The 23370-nt window shown below is 41.7% G+C and overlaps 4 protein-coding genes across 4 annotated transcripts in view; 2 read left to right on the forward strand and 2 right to left on the reverse strand.

Moving 5' to 3' along the window:
* The window catches only part of LOC109488094 (histone deacetylase 8-like), a 7199-nt gene extending 1924 nt beyond the window's left edge, over window positions 1-5275 (forward strand). The window contains exons 3-11 of the mRNA XM_019792246.1: window positions 439-575; window positions 884-1025; window positions 1463-1575; window positions 1728-1805; window positions 2091-2199; window positions 2589-2761; window positions 3207-3301; window positions 3993-4098; window positions 4477-5275. Of these exons, the coding sequence (XP_019647805.1) occupies window positions 439-575; window positions 884-1025; window positions 1463-1575; window positions 1728-1805; window positions 2091-2199; window positions 2589-2761; window positions 3207-3301; window positions 3993-4098; window positions 4477-4499 (976 nt within the window). The 3' untranslated portion in view covers window positions 4500-5275. The remainder of the gene's footprint in view (window positions 1-438; window positions 576-883; window positions 1026-1462; window positions 1576-1727; window positions 1806-2090; window positions 2200-2588; window positions 2762-3206; window positions 3302-3992; window positions 4099-4476) is intronic.
* A 174-nt stretch (window positions 5276-5449) lies between these two features.
* LOC109488097 (spermatogenesis-associated serine-rich protein 1-like) lies at window positions 5450-9572 on the reverse strand. The gene is made up of 7 exons (XM_019792249.1): window positions 9439-9572; window positions 8276-8426; window positions 7821-7924; window positions 7220-7387; window positions 6635-6752; window positions 6189-6251; window positions 5450-5857 (listed from the first exon to the last, which is right to left on the reverse strand). The coding sequence occupies exons 1-7, from the start codon at window positions 9479-9481 to the stop codon at window positions 5740-5742; spliced, it is 765 nt and encodes a 254-aa protein (XP_019647808.1). The 5' UTR covers window positions 9482-9572; the 3' UTR covers window positions 5450-5739.
* Window positions 9573-9806: 234 nt separating this feature from the next.
* LOC109488068 (UPF0769 protein C21orf59-like) lies at window positions 9807-15537 on the forward strand. Its single transcript, XM_019792220.1, has 8 exons — window positions 9807-9926; window positions 10516-10660; window positions 12046-12213; window positions 12537-12604; window positions 12898-13056; window positions 13417-13548; window positions 14081-14176; window positions 14629-15537. Exons 2-8 carry the CDS (start codon window positions 10522-10524, stop codon window positions 14737-14739), a joined length of 873 nt encoding a protein of 290 aa, XP_019647779.1. The 5' UTR covers window positions 9807-9926; window positions 10516-10521; the 3' UTR covers window positions 14740-15537.
* Window positions 15538-15596: 59 nt separating this feature from the next.
* LOC109488078 (protein eva-1 homolog A-like) overlaps window positions 15597-23370 on the reverse strand; it is a 48469-nt gene continuing 40695 nt past the window's right edge. The window contains exons 2-4 of the mRNA XM_019792230.1: window positions 21043-21237; window positions 20562-20756; window positions 15597-18897 (exon numbers count right to left, since the gene is read on the reverse strand). Of these exons, the coding sequence (XP_019647789.1) occupies window positions 18554-18897; window positions 20562-20688 (471 nt within the window). The 5' untranslated portion in view covers window positions 20689-20756; window positions 21043-21237 and the 3' untranslated portion in view covers window positions 15597-18553. The remainder of the gene's footprint in view (window positions 18898-20561; window positions 20757-21042; window positions 21238-23370) is intronic.

Raw genomic sequence — 23370 nt, forward strand, 5'->3', positions numbered from 1 at the left:
GCTTCGGTAATCGTGACGCTACCGAGCGTTCCCGACGGCGGTAGCGGACATTCCAAGATGGCCGCCAGCTTGTGCCGACTAGCTATTTTACTACTTTTCTGTCGCGCTGTGGAATATTTAGGCTGATCTAAACATCGGCAACCCGGCCAATTGTGGAGTTATATTGTAGGGAAGCTCGGGACAGCAAAAAACCGGGTCAAAAACGGAGCATCGTGCAGCCAACGGGAAATGTGCAGTTCTGCCAATGGATCTTTCCACGACTCTTGCTGAGGGTAATGCAATGTAAGCCCGAATCAAGAGTCGCCACGGCTATTCTTGTGCCTGACATCTATATAATAGTATATGCTAGATGTAGTCTCTAGGTGCTATACATGTATTTCACTTGGTCATGATGGTTTTTTTACCCTTGGTGACTTAAAACTTTTGTTTTTTTCACAGACTTGTTGAGCCTCGGCCGGCTACAGTTGCAGAGTTGACGTCCTTCCACTCGACAGACTACATCGACCACCTGAGGAAGGCCAGTGCAGAGGAGGACGAGGAGAAGGACATTGATGTGTCGGAGGAGTTTGGTCTGTGTAAGTCATCAACGTCTCTTCAGTCTTCAACAAGTACTTAAACTTAAAGTTAAACCTTCTCCCTGTCGATACATGTACTATATAATCCCTAACCAGATTCATTCAGGTGCAGGGGCCACCCAAGTTATTATTTGCCCTTGGGCAGCCAATGGTTAAGTTACAAGTAGCCAATGGTTACCGGCAGCCAATATAGACTCCACTTATCCCTGTTTAATCTGATTGACTGCATAGGAAAGGCAAGAAGGCTCGTCCCCCATATCTTGTTTCTGTTCTGTTCATCTTCTAACTAATTCTGTGATATTTTCCAGGCTATGACTGTCCCATCCTGCCGGGTGTGTATGAGTATGCAGCCATGGTTGCCGGGGCGACCCTGACCGCTGCCCAGTGTCTGATAGACGGGGAGTGTCGGGTGGCCATCAACTGGCACGGCGGCTGGCACCATGCCAAGAAGTATGTATAGAGACAATTTGTGGATGCTACACATTTTCTGACATAATGTTTCTGTTGTATGAATTGCTGGGAAACATCCATGCCTTTGACACAGAGCTCGAAATACTGGAACCACCTTCAGGTAAAATTGGGCCTGTGCCGGTATTTCTGATGTCTACTTTCACTACTTAAACTGCACTGGTCCATGTACTGGATACAAGAGTACCGTATTTGTGAATTTCTTTTGCTGTGCCTATTGTAGTACCAAATATCTATGAAATGCCTACCAAAGAAATGAAATGCTTTCTTAACAATTTCCAGTTTGATCCATAGTTCATAATATCTTTTCCAGCAGTCTGGTGCAGGTAAAACTTGTCTGGTGCAATAATTTTTGGTGTATGTAGGCAAAAGTATTTCAACCCAAACCTCTGTTCACATGTGAGTGTTTGTTCCCCCAGAGACGAGGCATCAGGTTTCTGCTATGTGAATGACCCAGTGCTCGCCATCCTGAGGCTCAGGGAAAGGTTCAGTAAAGTGCTGTACATCGACCTGGATCTACATCACGGGGATGGTGAGTTCATGAAATTAGCAAACAAGTGCGTTATGGTCTTTCTTTTTCTACCAAAAATTGTCTTATATCTCTCGTTTTGTTGTTATTCAAGAAATTTAAGAAATAGTTTTAAGTTTTTTCGTGAAACTGACTCCATTTTTTTTCACTTTCAGGTGTAGAAGATGCTTTCTGTTGTACGTCTCGAGTCATGACGCTATCTCTGCACAAATTTGACACAGGATTCTTCCCAGGTAGGTCAGAGAGACTTGAAAATAATGTTGTCATCTCTTGAAGCCTTCTCCATAGACCAAAATATGTATTAGGAGATGCTCATGTCAGTATGTGTTGTGCATGATTTTCCTGTAGAATTGCATTCAAAATTTATGAAAAAATAAGGTTTTTGACAATTGCGTAAAATTGTTATAAGCTGTCTTGAACCCAATTTTCTACTACACTGTAATGTATTGTAAGCAGAATGGATGTTTGAGAAATGAATACTTGGTACATTCCACTGTTGTGACTTGGTCTGTCCTCAGGTACCGGAGACATCCATGATACAGGCATGGGGAGGGGCAGGTACTACACAGTCAACGTGCCTCTCAGAGATGGGATACAGGACTCTCAGTACTTCAGTGTGTTTAACAAGTGGGTAAAACACAGTGTAGAGACACATACTAGTACTGTATAGTGTATACATGTATATGGCTGCTTAAAGCATGGTGTAGATACAGATGCTGTCCATACTAGTATGGTGTAGATACAGCTACTTATATATACATTTGTTTATCACAGCAATGGTACATCAAGATGAAAAAAATGTGGGACTAAAATACATACCTTTCATTTCAATCCGTCAGACTTTTTCCAATGTCTTAGATTTCATACATGTACTAGTACTACTACACTTATGTTTGGGTTTTGGGGATGTGAATTTGAATGTATATATGACTGCAGATGTAGAACAGAGTGGACGAGATAGAGAGAATGACTAGTGATGCGTACATTTTTGATAACTTTTTCTTTTGTTAATACAGAGTGGTTAGCCAGGCTGAGAGCTGTTACCGACCCGAGGCAGTGGTGTTACAGCTGGGAGCAGACGGGATGAGCGGGGACCCCATGGGCTGCTTCAACCTGACGCCCCAGGGGGTGGGGAGATGCCTGGCGGTTGTGCTCGACTGGAAACTCCCCACCCTGCTACTGGGCGGTGGTAGGAGCCTTCAGAATTTTTGTAGTTGTGATTCTTTGAAAGCAAAATATAGGTTGTTATAGTCATTTATGTTTTGTTAAAAACCCTGTTATCATGAGTGTCAGATGTACCTGGTTCCTACTAAATCATTCAGCAGCCATGTAACTATACAGGCATTAGAAGTTACACACTTATCTGAATTATCACCAAGTAAATGATGGGTGAAATACAGGCTTCAGACTTTTCTCATCAGATATCCCTTTTGCATGTTCAAATGTCTTAACTTTTCATTGTGTCTTTGTTTTTTTGTGTGTGTGACAGTTCAACAGTTTATGCTACAAAAATTGTTAAAAAAAGATCTTACCTTGTTTTCTTTGGATTGGAATTTTTCAGTGTAGTGTGGATGTTACAGATCTTTCATCTCCATGTTAACCTTTCATTCTGTAACACACACCTCCCTTTTCAGGTGGTTATCACGTTGGGAACACTGCTCGCTGCTGGACAGCCCTTACAGCACAGGTTCTGGGCAAGTCTCTTCCTCAGGACATTCCTGAACATGAGGTACCAACACAACCACACATCCACGTTTGGCCTAAAGTTGCAGTTGTCATTAAAACTGTGCTGTATACTGGAAATTTTTTAGCCTCTACTGGGCTTTGGAAGGCGACTAGGAAGAGTAGAAATTGGCCAAGCAGTGAGATAACACACCCTGGGTGTGGCAAACTGTACTCTCTAGCAGACCAACTCTCTCGGCATGTTATACTAGTAGTATTTTGGCCAATATCTACTCTTTCCTGTCACCTCCCGAAGCCTGGTAGAGGCTATCAGATTTTTAGTTAAAAGTCAAAATTGCAGTGTAGCAGGTTTATGGTTTATGGAACGACGAGTTGATTACCATCTGAACTCCTTTTTCTCTAGGATGGTTAGGGAGTGGAACTGTCTATCAGAAAATATTGTTAAAGCCATTAGACATTACAGGCCTTCAAGCATGCCATTAGCACCGTGTAGTTCTGAACACCAGTTGCGGGTACTCACCGCCACCATGCTCTCGGTGGCAGACAGGGAGTGGCAACCCTGCCCATTGAGGAGCTGCAGGCCACAACATACACACACAAAACTTGTACAAGCGACCACCCCATCCAATACCCCCACCCCCACCGTGCTGGAGCCCTCAACCAATTGAGGTTTGCACGTACTGGGAAGAAGAAGAAGACAATGCTACAGTTCCCATTTTTCCCTTCTGTGTTTGCAGCACTTTACAGAGTACGGTCCAGACTACGAGCTGGGCATCACCCCTGGCAACCGTGTCAATCACAACACAGATGAGTACGTGGAGGAGGTCATCAACATCGTTTCAGGTGAAACATTTCTTCTGTTAAATCTTATGAATTATTTCTTTTACTAAAAAAACATGATTGGCACTAGTATAAGAGCATCTGCAAGAGTTAGAAACTCAAATGTATATTCAAGACCCTGAAGAACATCAAGCCAAATTTTCTTGCACAGTGTCCTGGAAAAGGTATGTGAAATAGTATATTGGTTTAAGTTTGAATCAGTATTTGTTGTATGAACTTGTTGTATCATCTTGGTTGTTGTCATATTCGATAGATTTAAAGTATAGAGATAAGAAGTATACTTCATGTCATAGTTATGCAGCACCTAGCCATTGTCTTCTGGCTACTGTGAAGTCTAAGTAAATAGTAAAATTTCTTATTTTCTAACAATTGTTTTTACAGAAAACCTGGCTCATGTTATGTGAAAGCAACTGCCAAGTCCCCAGAGCTGATCCTAAGGATGGACAATAACAGCCTGTCACAAGACTGACTGATGACACCACCTAACACATGCTGAAGAGACTCAATGTTCACAGAAACACACGAGACATGTTCTCGCAACGATTGTGGAAAATAGCTTTTTATTTGTGTTGTACAATGTGATAAAAACTGTTTAAACTGTTTTAGTAGGAGCAGGTTTTAGTTAAATTGTTAGCTACTGGTTACAGAAACTCCATTTAACATTTTAGAGTTTTATAATGATATGCAATGACAAAGTTTTATTCTCTCTTTGTAAATACTCTGTGCTTGTTTTATACTGTTGCAGCACTTTCTAATAAAGTTTGTAAGTTTTTACAATATGTCCTCTAATATTTGTACTCTTTAATCACTACCCTTACTTAGTTCTATGTACTATACACATTATGTAAAGCAGTCATGGCACTGACATGTACTTAAGGATTACCATGAACATTCTGTTGGAATCTGATGTTGACATCTATTCTGTTTCACCAAGGAGGCTAAAAATTTAGATTTTTAGCCTCCTTGGTTTCACCCAACAAACCCAGTTAAAATGTAACTGGTTAACTATAGTACATGGATAGTACTGGTCACATTAAGAAATTTCAATTGACCACTGATAGTGTGTACAGAAGAATATTTCTGTACTGTGTACATACACTAAGATATTACCCTAGGGTTCAACCATGATTTTTCTATACTTTTACTTACAGCATGGAGTTAGAACTCCATGCTTACAGTTGTTCCAATTCATTGTAAATCCACCAACCCTTGTTAAAAAAAAAATCATGGGTTGCCCTCTCACCAGCATAGTAACCACAGTTGTAATGCTTAAACATCACCAAACTATACTCTTAACTCTTAAATATAAAGAAATGTCATGAGCAGCACGTTGCAACATACTTAGTATACAAAAATACAAACAGGTACACATTATTTACAAGCATTGTTACAGGCAGCAGCATGTGACATGTTATTTTAAGGGTTCCTTCAGAAAAAGGGTGAGTTAGGTGAAAATGAAATGCACAGTAATGCTGATGTTACATGACACACAGATGTACATTGTGTACTTTTCCAGGCCCTGGGTTAGGCGTAAGGTAGAATATGAGAGCATAACTTTGAATCTGCCATCTACCCCATTGTTTTCTGGAACAGCCATGTGATGTATGAAGGTTTGAAACAAATATATGTCCTGGCAAGATTGTTCTAACTGCTGACCGGGCTAACTTCCAGGGGGGTCGCAGGCCGCCACAACTCCAGTCTCTCCACGGTCTTGACCTCAGCCGTGTGCCTTCTTTCTCTCTCCTTCAGTCTGTAAGATTTGCTGTAAAGGTACCAAAGAAGAAAATGAATTGTCTCTAACCCCTACTGTCCTTGAAAGACTTGCTACTACCCGGTAGTATATAAAAGTGTTGTACACTACAATTGATCTGTCTGTATAGCCTGCATAACTGCCCTTCGGTGTAACACACCAACTTCTATTTCTGTATAGCAGGTACAACTGCCTTTCAGTGTAAGACACCAGCTTCTGTATGGTCGGTATAACCGCCCTTCAGTGTAACACACCATCTTCTGTATCTGTATGCCTTTCAGAACTGCCCTTCTAGGTAACACACCAGCTTTGCAGGCATGCGGTGGTGAAGAGTTGTACTTACACAGGTACTGCTGGCAGGGGGATGAGAGGGATAAAAGTGTCAGGCTTCACTTTGGCACTGCCCCTGTGGAGATGAAAGGTTGTCAGTATTGACTTTAAAGCAAGCTAGATGCAATCTATAATTTTCAAGCAGATCTTTTGGTCGCTACAATGTTACGTCTTCCTTAAATATGCGAATATGTCCTTAAACGCAACATTCTGCCAAAGTGCTATGCACAATACATCACAGGTTTTGTGCAGGCAAAGTACTTCTGCCAACATACATGTACTAGTATTTGGTTTTTTAATCTCCAAGCAGATCCCAGCAAGACAGTATCCAAAGCCGTGAAGATTAGCCACCCTGTAACCATTAGCCACCTTGGTGGTCCTGGCCAATAGTTACTGTCTTGCCACCGTAGGATCTGCTTGGAGATGACTTATTTTTCTGCTGGAAGTGTTTCCCCTTACCCGAAGACGACCACAGGTCTGGTTGATCCCATCTGGTGGAATTGCGGGGAGTACTCTGGCACCTGGTACGACTTGTCTCCAGGAGAGGCTGCTGGGATACCGCCTCGTGGATCACCAACTAGGTACAAGGTAAAGCAGTCATCATCAACTGATGCTTTTTCAAGTAGCTTAGAGTGCAATGCAGCTTTGCTACAGCTCGCATTTTATAGCAGAGTACACCAGGTCACCCCTAGTCTTCTCGATAAGTGAATTAGGTTCTTTTACATGCACATGTTTGACACTTGAGGCTTTGCCTGAAGTTCCCTCATACATGGGGCCGCTGGCTTTATGCATATTGTCACCGTCCAAAATGACTGCAATCCCTTACAACATGTCTGAGCTGAACCAACCCTAGGATCTAACTCTGGTCCACAGAATTTGAGCCACCTAACCAGTGGGGTTGCATTTATATATACTGATTGTGCCACGTCTAAATCATAAATTTCTAAGAACAACCATTTGAGAAAGTCTTTTTGATACCAAAGTCTCTCAGACACAGCCAAATGACTTCCACATTTATTTCTGAAGGAGAATACATGTACCTACCCTTGAACCTGGTTCCAAGCCTCATGGTGTCGGTGATTTCTTCAAAAGACTGCCGACTGCGCTGGTGGGAACCTTCTATATAGCAGCGCTTCCCCGTGTGGTAGCCAAACGGGAGGGTGTGGTTAGGGTAAGCCGTCCATTCTGTACCCGTACGGGCATTGTGGATTCCTGGAGAAAATATCAGCCATGCATTTAGAACAAGTAAGGAAACAAGCAATTCAACAGAATGTTCTATGCCTGTGCAAAACCTGTAATGTATTATGTATAGCAGAACGTCTTGTTTCAGGTCATGTTTGTGTATTTAAGTATGGCATCTAGTCTACACTTTTCAGATGTGTTGAAAAAGATATTATCTGCCACAGGAAGAATTCTGATGCAACGTTGACCAAACATACAACAAAAAGCATGAAAAACATGAGTTTCACACAGACACAGTACGTTCTGCTAACATGTTAAGAAAACAGTGATTCTGAACAAAGTCTTTTGGTAGAGGTCAGTGGATCATTTGAGCTGAGGCAGCTTATTGTGATTGTGTGGTAGGAGTTCTTGTTTGGATGGTGTTTTTTGTTTCAAAGTAAACATACAAAAACTATGAACTTACCAGGGTATGTCCTGAGTATCTGGTGGAACCTGTGAGGGTGTTTAGCGTTAGGTTGGGTCGGGTGTGGCAGCCATCTCAGCCGAGACTTCCAGTCTGGTCCGCATCTGGGAAACACAAGCTTGGAATTACTGAAAAACTTCCAGACTATGCATGATGTACAAAACGACTAATAAACTGGTGGACGTAGCTACTACTAAGTACCTAGTACCAGCCCAGAAAAGAACGAGAAACAGTCATGCCTTCAAGTACCAGAGTTATCAAACAAGGATGGAGGTCTTAAAAAAACTTGTATTTTTCTAGAACTATTGTAGACAGGAACTTGTTGCCTCCAAGTACAGTGGGAACATCATCACTAGATAGCTTAAACAATGTGTGCAGTTAGATATGCAAAAAAGCGAAAGCCTAAACCTCTGAGAGTAGAGTAAAGCAGATGAAACTGTAAGTGTGCCCCTTACTCTGAGTACTCCGGCTCCACGTGTTGTGGATGAGGTCTCTTGGAGGCGGGATGCCCCCTCCCGTGCGGGATGTAGACTCTCCCGGACGGTCGGTACACCTGCCTGTCTGCTCCCATCTCCCACATCTCATCGTAATGTCTCTTCTCGCGCTCTGAAACAGGACGAGTCGTCATTTCTGTTGCTCGGTAGATAATCTCCTTCTAGCCTGGGTACCAAACCTTTGTGGTCGACTTGGGGGTAATTTCCCTACCAGCTTCAAAGAGATAGCGCTGAGCTCACAGTGGTCTGGTTACCAGGCTAATCTCCAAGCAGACCTTAGGAAGCAACTGTGTAAATTGTTGCTATAGCCTCCTCTCGAAAACTCTTACGTCAGTCGAGGAGCAACACCTTGCTGCAGTTCAGTACATTTTTTCTCGACTGATTTCTTGTCCAAACTATCCTAGACCCAGGGTGAGCGATTTGAAAGGGAGAAGTTTCAGGTTGTTAAAGTGGCTACTCAGAAGTGTGATTTTAACCACTGAAGGTCACAAATAGTATTCAGGGCTTTAATACATGACAAGTGCCAGCATAATGGTTTTCTGTTCAGCGTTCTTTCAGCCAGTATTCCAGGTTTGGTGTGGGGGGTAGAGTAAAGTCATCTGCTCTATTGAGTGGTAGGATATAGTGTTCCCAAGACGTTACATTGTTGCAATAAAAACACTAGGTATGAAATATAAAACTAAAGTAACAGTTTACATTATTCAGTGTCAAAGGTGCAAAAGTGCATTAGCTGCCCATCATATTTACAGGTGAAAAAGACAAATCTGTGAAGTAAATGTCACTGATTTTCGCTAGTAGCGCTGTCAGCAAATTATTTTATTTTCATTGATCATACATTGAGACTATGTTGATTTTGAAATGACAGTTGGATTAAATCTGAATGTCAAATTTGACCATGCTGTGATTTTGTATTGATTTCCAAACTTGCCTTCTGTCCAGATTTGCAACACAATGAAATTAGATCACGAAGAGCTTCATTGAATAAGACTGAGTTGTTTAATTGCATGATCCCTTTGTTTTGTACATGTAACAAGGGAAGGAAAAGCACGATTCATTTGTTTACATTGCAACAGTCCAGTGCAATATACTAAAAACGTTCAAGAAAGTGTTTTTTAAAACCTTACCTTGCCTGCCGACCTTCCCAATCTCTGTTGTTACGTGCAACATTTTGGAAAACCTCGCAAAAAACTTCCCGCGATCGGCAGAAAATCGGGATTATTGTGGTGCCAGCGATCAGCTGTAATCTGAACAGGTGTCACGCCCCGGCTGCCATGTGTACTTTGTTGTAGCAACGCCGTTGCTAGGGGATGGGGTCGATGGTTGAAGGTCAAATCAAAACTCGTAAAAAAAGCGATTTTACTGAATCTACTGTCTTCTTATAGTGAAATAGTCGTCATAGAGTATTATGTGGTAGTAAAGTTGTTAAGATGTGGTTTTCATGTTCGTTTTAGTGAATATTTATCTTGTTGCCAAGGGCAACGGTTGACCCTCGAGAAAGTTCGGCGGCCATATTGAATCCAGGGACCGTCTGTTGTGACGGTGTGTGAGCGCTTCTCTGCAGCGATTTTACCGTTTCTTCACGTTTTACTCGGAATTAGACACACAAAAGAAGGTGAGCCTGTTCAGTATGTTTCCATGGATAGCCTGTCTAATTTTGGGACTTGGAATTGCTTTTTTCTCTTGTTTTTCGGTGTTTAAATCTTGAAGGGGGAGGGCGGCTGTTTACTTCTCTGCTTTTGTCCCGTTTTGACGCTGGTTTGCATGGTTCATTCATACAAGTAGAGGCTGTTTAAACACAGTTCGTACCACGAACATAGCCAAAGAAACTCTGGTCTTTTCACAAAGTCAACACTTCTCTACTGTATAAAAAAGAAATCTTTTTTTTTTTTTTTAGTTCCTTCAAGTTCTAGGTTTAACCAGTGCACTGTGCAGGCCAAATGGTTCAGAAGTTTCTGGAAAATATCTAGAGGACTTAATACTTGTGACAGGAACAAGAATAGGAATTCAGTTGAACTGTTAAAAAAAAAAAGATTTATACATGATTCATTTTGCTTGTGTTGAATTTGAGCTATGAATATGAGTTGCTAGATCTGTGTGTTGCTGTAAATATAAAACTGTCTGTGTGTGCTTGTTCCAGAATGCTATTGTTTTCCATCTTCACTGAAGACATATTTTCCCACCCTACAGACCAGCATCAAAGGACCAGCATGGTGGTTCTCCATGTGAAGAAAGGTGAGGAGAGTCAGTTCCTGTACGAGACGACTGTCGCTGCACCACTGGACGATGTCATCAGGGAGGTATCAGCAGTATACAACGGCAGGCTGAAGGTGGAGAGAATTTGTGCAGGTGAGGGACTAGCCGTGGACGACTCTGGTACCCTTTTTGCATGATAATGCCGGGACAGAGTCGTGGTGCAATGCATAGGCCAAAACCAACCTTTGCCGTGCCGGGCCTCATGCAACGGGCCGGCCCCGGATTTTTGGTGTCGCTGGCTTCCCGACGCACTCACCTGCCGGGCCGGGGGGATAAGACCCTAAACAAACGTAGCATTTAACCACAACACGGCCTCGGAGCACGTAACTCCATACAAACCATCGGCGATCGGCGCCATTTTGAAGTTAGGAATCGGCCCGCAAAACAGGTCGGACCCTGAGTTTACGACAGATTACGTCGTTATTTTCAACTCTCCAACGTTCAAGCTGCAGGTATCATGACGTAATCTGTCGTAAACTCAGGGTCCGACCTGTTTTGCGGGCCGATTCCTAACTTCAAAATGGCGCCGATCGCCGATGGTTTGTATGGAGTTACGTGCTCCGAGGCGGTGTTGTGATTAAATGCTACGTTTGTTTAGGGTCTTATCCCCCCGGCCCGGCAGGTGAGTGCGTCGGGAAGCCAGCGACACCAAAAATCCGGGGCCGGCCCGTTGCATGAGGCCCGGCACGGCAAAGGTTGGTTTTGGCCTATGCATTGCACCACGACTCTGTCCCGGCATTATCATGCAAAAAGGGTACCAGAGTCGTCCACGGCTAGTGAGGGACAAGATGATCTAGCTGGCAAGGTGGTCTTGTGGTTAGGGTTGTTGACTCAGAATCTGAAGGTTCTGGGTTTGAATCCTTGCCAGTCCCCATTGCTATGTCCTTATCGACTCGAAAAATGAGTACCTAGAGCTTCTATTGGGATATCCTCTTGGATGGGACATAAAGAGCACTATCTTGAACATGCTAAAGGTCTCACTGCACTTATCATAAGTTATCTAAAAGAGTAGGATTAGGGGCCCGTCCTGGTGTGCATGGTTCAAACCTTACAGTCCGGTCTTATTATAATTAAGCAGGTTGTACTTACATGTACAAAACTATCTGGCAAAACTATCTGGCCTTTGATCAACCAGTGAGGTCAACAGACAATGGAAAAACATGCACAAAGTAATGCTGTTCCTGTACACATTCTATAGTACAAGTCTTTGTACAACATGTGAATCTAAAACTACTAGTATGTTGTTTATAATTCAAGAACATGCTGCTCCTGTACACATTTCAGTACTACTAGTCTCAACATATGAATCTAAAACTACATTGTTTTCCCCCCAGAAATGGAGGAGCTGGCCGACCACGGTGTGACCCTGCCAAGTAACATGCAGGGTCTGACAGACTGTATACAGGCTGTTCCTGTACACATTTCAGTACTAGTCTTTATACAGCATGTGAAACTAAGACTATGTTGTTTTTCCCCAGAAATGGAGGAGTTGGCTGACCACGGTGTGACCCTGCCTGGTAACATGCAGGGTCTGACAGACGAGCAGGTTACGGAGCTGAAGCTGAGGGATGAGTGGGGGGAGAAGTGTGTGCCCAGCGGAGGGGCTGTCTTCAACCAGGACGAGATCGGCAGGCGCAATGGACAAGGTAGATAAGGAATACAACATGGATACAGAATACACTGTGTTATATGTTGTTGATATCATACTTTGTTGATACATACATTTCAGTATGCCAACTTTGGTGTCTCTTCTCTATATGAGTCTATAACAACATCAACTTCAACATCCAAATCCATTATTTGAATAATAAATAGAGGCCAAGCTATGGCATACATTTTGTACATGTAAGACAAGACACAGGTAGCGTATTAAAATCCAGAATCTGTTGTGTCACCAAATGTTGAATGTTTATAACTGTGTACCTACCACAGTAGCTGACTTCTTGTTGATTACTGACACCTTTTTCAGCTCCAAATGACAAGATGAAAGAGGTTCTGAAGAAAACTGTCAGTGAGGCAAAAGCTCTCATTTCCAAAGTAAGTTACATACACTGTTCCTTCTTGGGCATACTGGCATACAAGTATTTGTAAATACAGCAATAACTGTTTTTGTCTTTCCTTGTGTTGAACTGAAGAGCACACTGCTTGACTCTTTTGAAAGAAGCCTTTATATTTCTCAAATAATGAACATGGGCCATTGTTTCCATAGCAATAACTATTTTTTCCCCTTTGTTAAACTTAAGAGCACACTACTTGACTCTTTTGAAAGAATCCTATCTCTCAAACAGCTACAGAGAAAATAATGCGCACCTGGGCCATTATTTCCACAGAAACAGGTGCAGGCGAATGTGCAGGTGACAGGACAGCTGGTGAAGGATGCGCTAGACCAGCTGCGAGGGGCCACCATGATCGTGTACCCCATGGGCCTCCCGCCACACGACCCAATCAGGATGGAGCTAGAGGATAAAGAGGAACTAGAAGGAACACAGGTATGTGTACATATGTTGAGTAAAGAACATTAAATCTTTGAAACTTTATATTCTCATACCACTTGACAAACTTTCTCAGTCAGTATTGTGTTGGCATTTAATTTTCAACAAACAAGTGCATCTACGTGTACTGTACAATCGTAGTACTAGGATGAGGTTGGTTGTCTGCCATAAAATTTTAATCTTTTTTTCCGCAATTTCCCGCAATGTCACTTCATATTTCCTCTGAGAAAAGCTGAGAACCAACAAACGAAATTGGTATAGCAAAAGATGTGTTGAAAACATGAGCAACACGTGAAGAAACACACTGACAGTGGTATTATACACATAACATATTGATAACTGACATTGTTTTCCCAGGCTTCCCTCCAAGTGATCCCAGAAGACCAGGCCAGCCTCTGGTTCTCAGGGAAGGAGATGCAGCGTGGAAAGAACCTCCGGGACTATGTCGGCAAAAACGAGAAAACAAAAATAGTTGCTAAAATACAGAAGGTAAGACATTAGGCTAGCTGTAAAATTTGCTTTATTTTTTAATAGTTTGAATGACAGAGGATGACGCTTGCTTGTTGATTATGTCATTGAGGTAAAATGTTTCAAAGGTATTTGTAGCATAGTTGTTCTGGAATGAATTCTTCGAAAAGTATTAACTACTGGTATACCAGAGAGTTCTGGAATATCAGTGCAGTTTATTCATCTCATTTATATGATGCCATTGTTGAACTGTTCTGGAATATATGCAGTTTTCTGCAATACATCACAATGGGACAAGCTTTCTTGTGAATGCATCCCAAATGGTTACAACCTTAAACTTTTAAAGTCTCACTCACTCACTGTCCGGTTTATCGTCTACGGCAAACAAACATCTGTCTCTACAGCTTCTAATCTTAATGTTACCCAAAACACTAAATGGTTCAAATGAGCCTTGTTTCGAGGTGAAAATTGAAGTAAATTAAAAAACGTTATCGTATGTTGCGTCTTTGCCCTCCTGTAATTGTGTGTCTGTCTTCCTACCTGTGCTCAACAGAGAGGCCAGGGTGCCCCGGGGAGAGAGCCTGTGTTCTCAGAAGAGGAGAAGAAACAGATGATGCTGCACGCCTACAGGAAGCAGGAGGAGATGAAGGTAAGACTTCTCAAACTTCTCAGGAATCTTCAGCCTTTTTTCTATTTACACAGTGTGAAAAAAAAAAATCCTGGCCACTGGCCTCTCACACATACATGTCATGTACATCCAGACTTCGGTAAGGTGACACTGACAGCAAGTAAATTTCTTGGTTGGCTGTCCTCTGCAAATTTGAGGAGTGAAAAAAAAGATGGGCAAAAAAGAAAACTAAATTTGCAAAACAGATGCCATGAACATTGTAACAGAAAATTGTCGTACAGTACATAAAATTTACTTGCTGTGGCCTGAGGACCTGTAAGATCTGGGGCTTTCTGGCTTGCAACATGGTACCAGTAGTTTACCCCACTATCTGTGGATTTGAATGTACATGCCTTACATGTCTGTTTTGTCGTGTCTGGATTAAATAAGTCTTCAGACCTACTAAGTTTGCGATTGTCTCCGTTGGTGTGTAGAAACTTGCGGAAGACAGCGAAGATGCCTACATGAATTCGGAATGGGCAGACTCCGGAAAACTGAAACAGGACCTCCATGGAATTAGGAATGTCAGCTGGAGGCCGCGATAGTCGGACCGCAGGGTCGTAGATAGGATTTCAGTGTTCTAATGGAAAACTAGTAACTTAGCTATCCTTGGTCAGTATTATAAAAATGTGCCTTAATTTCTAATAGCTAATATCATGATGGCTTTTGGTGTTGAGGTTTGAAGTTCAAGGAGTGGTAGCTAAACTTTACTACCTTGTCCACCCTGGGTCTTAAAAGGTATGTATTGGCAGTTAATAAGCCACAGTAAACCTATTCATATTGGATACAGTGATAGGAACAATAACATAATAAAAGCCTTTGTCATATGTATTTGCTACTCTTTTGAAAGGTTGTGTATAAACTCAGAGGAGACAAGATGGTTGGACAGATTTAAAACCCCTGAAGTGTTACAGTAAATTTATCTCTTGAAAGACTAGCCCTGTGACTATGTAAACTAAAGTAAATAGAAATAAATATGGCTTGAATGGATCTTACATGTTAGACTTATATCAGTTTCTCTTGTACATCAAATAACAGCACAAAACCCACTCCAAAAGTTTGTAGAAATTTTATTAGAAAATAGTTGTACATTTATGACAACAAAAAAATGGCAAATATCAACTTTATTCCTATACTATTATAAAGCAATAAACTATGATAGATATTTTACTAAACAAGAAATGCAGTAGCCAGTTCAATGTAAACATCATGCAAGTTACCAGTTTTGTTGGAAGCCAGACCAGAGGTAGGTGTATGGTAGCCTGGCTACCATCCTGGTTGGGTCTATATCTGCTCTTATACTACTTATAGTCAATATTGGAGCACATGTAAACCTAACAAGGATAGTAGCCAGGCTATGAGTATGCCGTGGGTTCATTTTCTTAAAAAAAAAAAGCATTGACAATGCTATACCGATAGTACATTTACTGTAGTTGTTGTTGGCGAATGAATAGCTCTTGATAATGTAGTTTCCAAGTTGTGTTGTTTTGGTCTCTGATGTTTTATTGACAAAATTATGCTAGGAAAATTTTAACTGAAAACTGTGTGTAATACTGGTTCAGCAGCTGTATCATGGCAAGTGCAGTACTGTTGAGCTGTACCAGGGGGCAGTAACAGATCAGAAACAAGAATTTATCAGTTTTGTTGCTACTCAAGGATGAACTATAGCTCCATGGTAGGACAGAAATAAATTTTATACGGACAAGTTGACAACTTTTGTCAATAATATAAAAGAAGGATGAAATGATGAGGTATAGTCTAGTACTGTAGTCTTGAGGCAGTTGTTGAGTCTGTTGTGCAAAGGAGAATGTTGGGTATATATTATAACTGGTACTGCTTTACGGCTAACTACATGTAGTGGCTACAGTGTATGTATCTGGCTTCCAACCTCTTTATGACAAATGGTAGTGTACAGTACAAGAAATTAATTGATGCACAAAGTTAAAAATTTTACGCTGAATGTCAGAGAGGGGGCTGTGTCAAAAACTGGCTATGTTTTCAGCTGGAAGAGAAACTCTACGTGTACATACACCACTCAACTTATTGTGGACGTGTTAGCAATGGCTAATAAAGTGGGAAGAAAAAAGGTACAGCACTGTCTATCATCACAATGTCATTGTTCATGGTCCCTTCTCTCATATACTCCTACATTAAGTGACGTAAAGTTGCTTCCAATCTAACAAATGTAGAGCATTTCTTGTAAAGCAAATGGAGACAAATTGCTACATGTACATCTTTCTTATGTCATCAAAAGCTACAGTTGACACCAACGATTGCCAGTAACTTACACATGTTTTACTGATATCAAGGAGGTTTCAATAGCTTACTGAAGCCTCCTTGCTGATATGAAGTACAACTTTTTGACATGTTCTTTCCCTGTATCCACTGTGGCATAGAGTCATCACAACATCAAATCTGTTAACACTAAAAACTTTTCACTAACATGTTAGAAAATCTACAAATAGTACAGACAGGAGCAGACATTATAAAACTTTGCTTTCCTTGGGTGAATAAAAAACTCTTGCAGTAACATCATACATAATATACTTTCACTTTACAACATTCATAGGTATCATTTTTATCTTTTCACTATAATTTTTGTCACAAGGACTGCAAGAACTTGAGTCTTTTATACAACATCGTATTAATGTTACAATAATAATAAGTACATGCCCCACAGTTTATGGTGGTCTGTAGAACATGTATGTTAATTTACATACACTGGGAACCTTCCCCGTAAGTCAAATAAATACAAGAAAATAGATCACTTGTCATGGAAGACCAATTTACACTTTTGTCATGATTTTCAAAGATTTCTTCTACCATACCTGGAAGTTTGGGTATACTTTGGGTAAACTTTCTCGTCTGAAGTTATTCCAAATACATGTATTTGTAGAGAATTCAAATCACCATTTCAAGCCAATTGGGGTTGTGCTTATGGTTCATGGAGTAGAAAAAAAAGCATTGTAGCAGAAGGCTGAATTGTATGAATGAGTCAATAACATTTTTCGAACTATACTTTTTGTGGCCTTCTTTGTTTTGACAATTGTGTTCAGTTTATAGTTGTGTTTGTTGTTTTGGCCAGACGAATGGACGATAATATACTCTACAAACATTAGGAACACTGCACAGATACAGCACATGTACATCACAGATATGTATTGGCACAGAGTAGGGCATCAGCCTACCAGGTTCAGCAGTTCTGCAAGCGTTGTTGACAGGTGTCCATCAGAATGTCATAGATATCACTTTGGTATCATGTATGCTTGAAAAGGATGCAGCATACTGTACAAACAAAATTTAAACTGGTACTACAAGTAATACGGTAGCCAGAAATTGACCCATCTTTCTAGGCCAGATTAATTTTAATTTCAAACTTTACTTTTAATTCTTCGGTAAGTTTGCTTTAAAACATGATCTTCTGACGTAACTGTCAACCACACCGACAAACTGCCCAGTCAAGAGGTTATCACAGAGCTTAGTCTTGTCTTTGGTCACAACTCTGCATTTTGCAATAAGTCATATAATAATACAGTTTTCTATCTTGTCCAGTCTTTGTTATGTAGTTCCTCAGTTGTTTTGGCTGCCATGTTTCTGTGTGACTAGTCATGTAGGCTGCTGCTGTCCCCAAGACACACACAATGAACAAGTTGACGAAACACACCAACAGTGTTGGGAACTTGGTCGGATGCCTGTTTGTGTTGACTCCGTCTGTAACGTCTGCATCTCTTGGCCCTGCAGTTCTCTTGGCATTCACTAGATGGAGCTGTAGAAACATCTTCTTTTATTTGCAACAGCAACTTGCTTTTTTGACGGTTGCAACATACTTGACTGCAATATGGCACAATTGAACATAATTTTCTTTTTTCTCCTAATTTTCTCACTTTGTCATTTGCCTGGGGACTTTGTCGGTTTTTCCTGGACACTGGCACCAACCATCCAGTCAGTTTATGGCATATAACAGGCCATGAGACAACCCAGAACTTGGCTTTGGGTCCTTGTAACATGCTCAGGTCATCTGTAAGAACATTTAATTCTGATGTGCATTTCACAATAAATATGGTACACATTTGGGCATTTATTTACATTGCACTATAAACACATTGAATGATGCACCACATCTACCCTACCCACCCCTCCAGAGGTGTGGAAAGGTCCATGGCGGCATGTCATGCAGTCTGCTCTGGCCTGTTCCATTGCCAGAATAGGGGCGTTTTGTCAACTCACAGTTGTAGGTCACGGCGTTCAGCATTTTGCACCAATGATTGTTTGTTACCCTTGCTATATAACAAAGACTGCAAGATCCGTTGACATCAAGCTAAGAAACGCGAGCGTACACGTAGAGCCGTCGGCGCGACGTTACGGGTAGTACCGGTTTAAACTCCGCGTTCCTGGTGGCTCGTCCAACTCGTGGTGCATGCCCGGATGCGAGTGGTTGAGCGTGTGATTGTGTCTCGTGTAATCGCGCCCGTTCCACCGCACGACCTCGATGGCCTCCGGTCTCCTCTCAGTTCTGTGGTCGTGCTCGAGCTCCGGCTCCTCGGAATTCTCCTCCTCCTGTGAGCTGAACTCCTGCGAGGACTCCTTCTGGGCCCGGTCCTGGCCGCTGAAGCACGTCAGCTTGAAGATGAGGCCGAACAGAAGCAGGAGGATCCCCGAGCAGATCCCCAGGATGAAGTACAGCAGGGCCTTCTCAGGGTTGTCTGCGGACGGGAGGGGGGCAAACTTGTCAATGGGTTTGCAGGGCTCCAAATTAACTTTTTGACCTAGGAGCACTGTGCTCCTAACCATAAAAAGTTAGGAGCACAGGCTAAAATCTAGGCGCACCAACAAAAAATATTGTATTGCAAAGGTGTTAATATATTAAAAACTAAGCTAGATCATATTTCCTTTAAAAAAAAAATTCTATCAGCATCCTTAATTTTGAAAAAATTGGGCATAGGTTCCCCGGATGACCCCTAACCGGGGGCCAACGGTGCTTCCACAAGTTCAACAAGTGAAAAATACATGATACAAAATGTACATGTATTTACTACCTGGAACTTGGAGCAATTATTCCCAAAGGTGTACCTGACATTGATATATTAAAACCTAAACCAAATCCTATTTCCCAAACAAATCACATATTGACACAGCTGAACAAATAAAAATGTGATCATGTCTATAAACTCCACTCAAAAATCTCATCTGATTCTCCCAATGTATTAGGGACTTCACAATCACAGCATCCAACCGCACTAACACAAGAAACCAATAAATTCGGAAAATTTCTCAGTAATGTTTGAAAATTAACCTTATAAAAATATAAGTGAATTTTTATTTCAGTTGTAGCCGAGAAAAAAATTTTTTCATGCGTTTAAAGTTTCGTTTTAGCACCTTGTAATATGTACTTAGTACATGTATCTTGTACATATGGATGCTATCTTGACCTTTGACCACTGTTATTGTGAAACGCCGTCGGCCATTTTGTCAGTCTCGCCGTAGATTTTCGAGCCGTTTTTCGAGCAAATTTCAACGGTTTTAAACATTTTACGGCCTCAAAAAGTCATATAACGAGGAAAGCAAGTTGTAGTTGTTATTTTCATGCGTAACATTTCTTCTGGGGATGGATTATTTTTCCGCCGAGCTGCCGAAAACTAGCGTCATGCCGCGACCATGCGGTCGGGTGCGGGCGGCCGGCGGGAGTATCGGTGAGCTTTCACGATGTAAACAAAGACATTCGGAGTTGTTCACATGAAAATTTTGCTGTGAAACGCCAGTGGGGTGTCAGATTTTCTACCAATGACAACGTTTTCTTTGCGGCGTCATGGCGAGATCGACAATTCATCGTCAATTCACAAGATTGTGCCGACAATGGAATGAATAGGCTAAAATTTTTATTGGCGCACCGTGCGACCGTGATTTCAAATGTAGTCGCACCGTCAAAATTTTGGGCGCATATGCGACCAAATCAGTCGCAGTCACGAGCCCTGCCGGTTTGTTTAAACAAAAGAACAAGAAATGCTGGTAGTCATACCTTTAACAATGGAACAAGAAATAGTTGTGCCTTTAACAAAAGAGCAAGAATAGGGACACAGGAGGTCTGATAAATCTCTCATTATGTCATGCATGGTATGTCTGAAAAGTGATTTCTACACTTAGTTCATTAGTCCATTGTAGTTTAGAGCGCTGCCGGCGGTTTGGAGTTGGAGCTAGTCTTCAATGCAAGAACAAGAAATAGTCATGCCTTCAAGTACTATGTATGTATGGCAGCAGTAACTCCAAAGATATGCTATAGAATCAGTAGAACAGCTTTCCAATGACTGCATGGCAGCAACACAGAAGAGGGACTCAACAGAGTTACAAAGTTAATGCGACCTGCCCTCACCCCTGATGTAGCCATATGTAGCTAGGATGTCACTGAAGACCCTGAGTTTGGCGGGCTGCCCATCCCCAACCCCACCTGGGGCTGTGGCGGGGATGTAGGGGGACAGTGTTACTGTGGCTTCCTCCATGATCCCCCCATAGGGAACCTCCACAATCACCGGGTTGTCCTTTAAAACCTCCCGCACTTGTGGATTTTCTGAAAAAAGAGTTGCAATATTTCGATTAGAACATACAGTACTTTGACTGCTTAAGTAAATGTTTCAAAAGACTTCTTCAGAAACATACTGTAAGTATAGATATATACAGAGTACAAGACTTTTTTTGCCATAATTAGGATTGTGTTCTCGCCTCTAAAGTGCCACCTACACGCTGTTGTGTTACGCTGAAGGGTGGTTATACTGGCTATACCAATACAGATACAGAACTCCAATATCTGGTGACTTTTATTGGTTTTAAAACTCTTCCACCTCTAACTGACATACCGGATTGTTTCCCGTCCTGTTCCCTTCCTGGCACCACCACGGCCCCCTCCTCTCCGATCAGGTCGTACTTCTTGGTGGCAGGACTCGGGATGTAGCTGGACTGGCCGGGCGGGAAGCCGCTGTCACCCACGAAACTGTGGTCACCCGACAGAGGGAACGTCAGCCAGCTTATGTCCACCAGAACTTGTCTCGGAACTGCACAAAAAAAACAAAAAACAATTATACTAGAGTTATCAACTAATACAATAGCTCAATTGGTAGAGTACTCGCTTTGTAACCGGGAGGTCGTGAGTTCAAACCCCGGCCGGGTCATACCAAAGACTTTAAAAATGGTGCACACTTCTTTCTCTGCCTAGCACTCAGCACATATGAGAAAGAGTGTGGGAAGGTCAAACACACAGCACTACCAGTGGACTAGCCCCCTGCTGTAGTGCCCTGCACAACTGTGTGTCGCCCAAGGGCTACGGAAATAGACATGGGCACCAAACCCTATGCTCTGCATAGAGCACAGGAGACCTACCAAGGATTGAGGTGTTCAAAAACTTCTATTTTCCTAGAAGTATACCCATTGAAGAGTGCACCTCTTCAGCCACATGCCCACTCCTAGAGTTGGCACCCTTTCTCAAAATATCTAATTGTTTGAAAGATAAAAACTCTGCATGGGATGGGGCGTGTGGCTCCCCCCAGCTGAAGGGAGTATCGTGTTGTGCCAGGGTCTGGCATCCAGGGTAGAACAGTTGGCTGGCACACGATCACATGCCACAGTTCTGTCAATACTACTTAGGAACAATGTGTACAACGTCCTTTATCCAATTAGCAAGGTTACCTTTGCCAAACTGACTTGGCAGTGAGCTGAGAATCAGCTACATGTTTCGCCAGCCCTTTTAGTAAGTTTGGCCCACTGTCAAAGGCTACATTCCGACTTGGTGTAAAAGTAACACAAGATAAATGGGTTCAAAGAGCCTCCAAACAATTTTCGTACTGACAAAATATGATACTGCTGAGCTATACAGACTGCCTGCAGTTGCCGGTTTCAGGCCTCTCACAGTAGCTTTGCTGACATATTTCCACAAATGGGTGCTGACTTTTTTATCAGCAGATAAACATAGAAATGTTAGGTTTCAGATGGCCTAAAACAGATCTAATTCTAGGAAACAAAGAGTACAGCATAAGGACAGCAGATCAAATGACAGTTCTGTTGATAACGCTTCTGACAATATCACCTCTCATATTATTGACGTTACCATGACCTGTTATGCCACAGCTTGTGGTACCCAATTTGTACTTGACGAACTTTTGGGTTAATGGATCATTAAACTCTTTATGGTACAGATACTCAGTATGCAACATACACAGTGTACATTTGTACAATGTAGATACTTAAGCATGAAGGAAAACCATATTTCTCCACAGGCAATTAGCAACTGACAGTTACCACCACGCTCCATTTCCAACACTCTAAAGTCGTATCATTTATCAAGTAGAGTTGAACTTGGTAAACAGGATCAAATGATTCCTTATCGTCAGTAACAGCTGATACTATAAAGCTTAATAATCACAGCAAACACAAGCTACACAGACTGGCTATTATCAAACAAAACCTGCTGTTTGGTATAAGATGGATTAATGAGTTATTAAGTACCTAGCAGTGGTAAATCACTGGGTGTTGGACTTAATGTACACATAGCAAGAAACAAGTTTCATGTACAATGTATATGCTGCTACTTTTCTAATTTCAGTAATACATCAAAGTAAAAAGGTGTTGGACACCTAAGTGTAGTATCAGAAACTTTTAAGAAGTTCTAGATGTCGATTTTTCCCAATTTTTTTTTTAAAGGCCAAAGCTTACCCACCAAAAAAAAAAAAGGAAACAACTGTACAGAATAATAATCTAGTCTTAACTTGCAAACTTCACATGTAAAGACTTACAAACACTGGCAAAAACAACCTACAACCTATACAACTCATCACTCCCAGTTCCGAATTGGTGAAACCTGAAAACTTCTCCAAATATGATTGCAAAGTATGACTACAATACTTGTCGTCTTTAACAAGTTCCCAAAACCTCAGCTGGCAGATTAGAAAGCACATTTCATACTTACAAGTCATTAGAAAACTTCTCTTCATATAAAACACCTGACAAGGAAAAACCCACCCAATCTATCAGGCAGTTCTGTGTTAACAAGTTCACAAGGGAACAATTAAGAACACCTCCATGCCCTGAACACAACTTAAGCAGCACATGCCAATTAGAGTGCCCAGTTCTTGTTAGACAGTGCTGTGCATCTCTAAGTAACACATCTGACAACAAACAGCACATCTAATCTA

This window comes from Branchiostoma belcheri, unplaced genomic scaffold (genome assembly GCF_001625305.1).
Source record: "Branchiostoma belcheri isolate BF01 breed outbred unplaced genomic scaffold, Haploidv18h27 scaffold91, whole genome shotgun sequence".
NCBI lineage: Eukaryota > Metazoa > Chordata > Leptocardii > Amphioxiformes > Branchiostomatidae > Branchiostoma > Branchiostoma belcheri.

Bases quoted from the DNA above. Each gene is read 5' to 3' on its own strand.
- LOC109488097 (XM_019792249.1), bottom strand. From the start codon at position 9,481: ATGTTGCACGTAACAACAGAGATTGGGAAGGTCGGCAGGCAAG. The intron at 8,427-9,438 runs GTAAGGTTTTAA...GTCCTGTTTCAG, and splicing joins TGGGAAGGTCGGCAGGCAAG to AGCGCGAGAAGAGACATTAC. The intron at 5,858-6,188 runs GTAAGTACAACT...GTACCTTTACAG, and splicing joins CCCCTGCCAGCAGTACCTGT to CAAATCTTACAGACTGAAGG.
- LOC109488068 (XM_019792220.1), top strand. From the start codon at position 10,522: ATGGTGGTTCTCCATGTGAAGAAAGGTGAGGAGAGTCAGTTCCTGTAC. The intron at 10,661-12,045 runs GTGAGGGACTAG...GTTTTTCCCCAG, and splicing joins GGTGGAGAGAATTTGTGCAG to AAATGGAGGAGTTGGCTGAC. The intron at 14,177-14,628 runs GTAAGACTTCTC...GTTGGTGTGTAG, and splicing joins GGAAGCAGGAGGAGATGAAG to AAACTTGCGGAAGACAGCGA.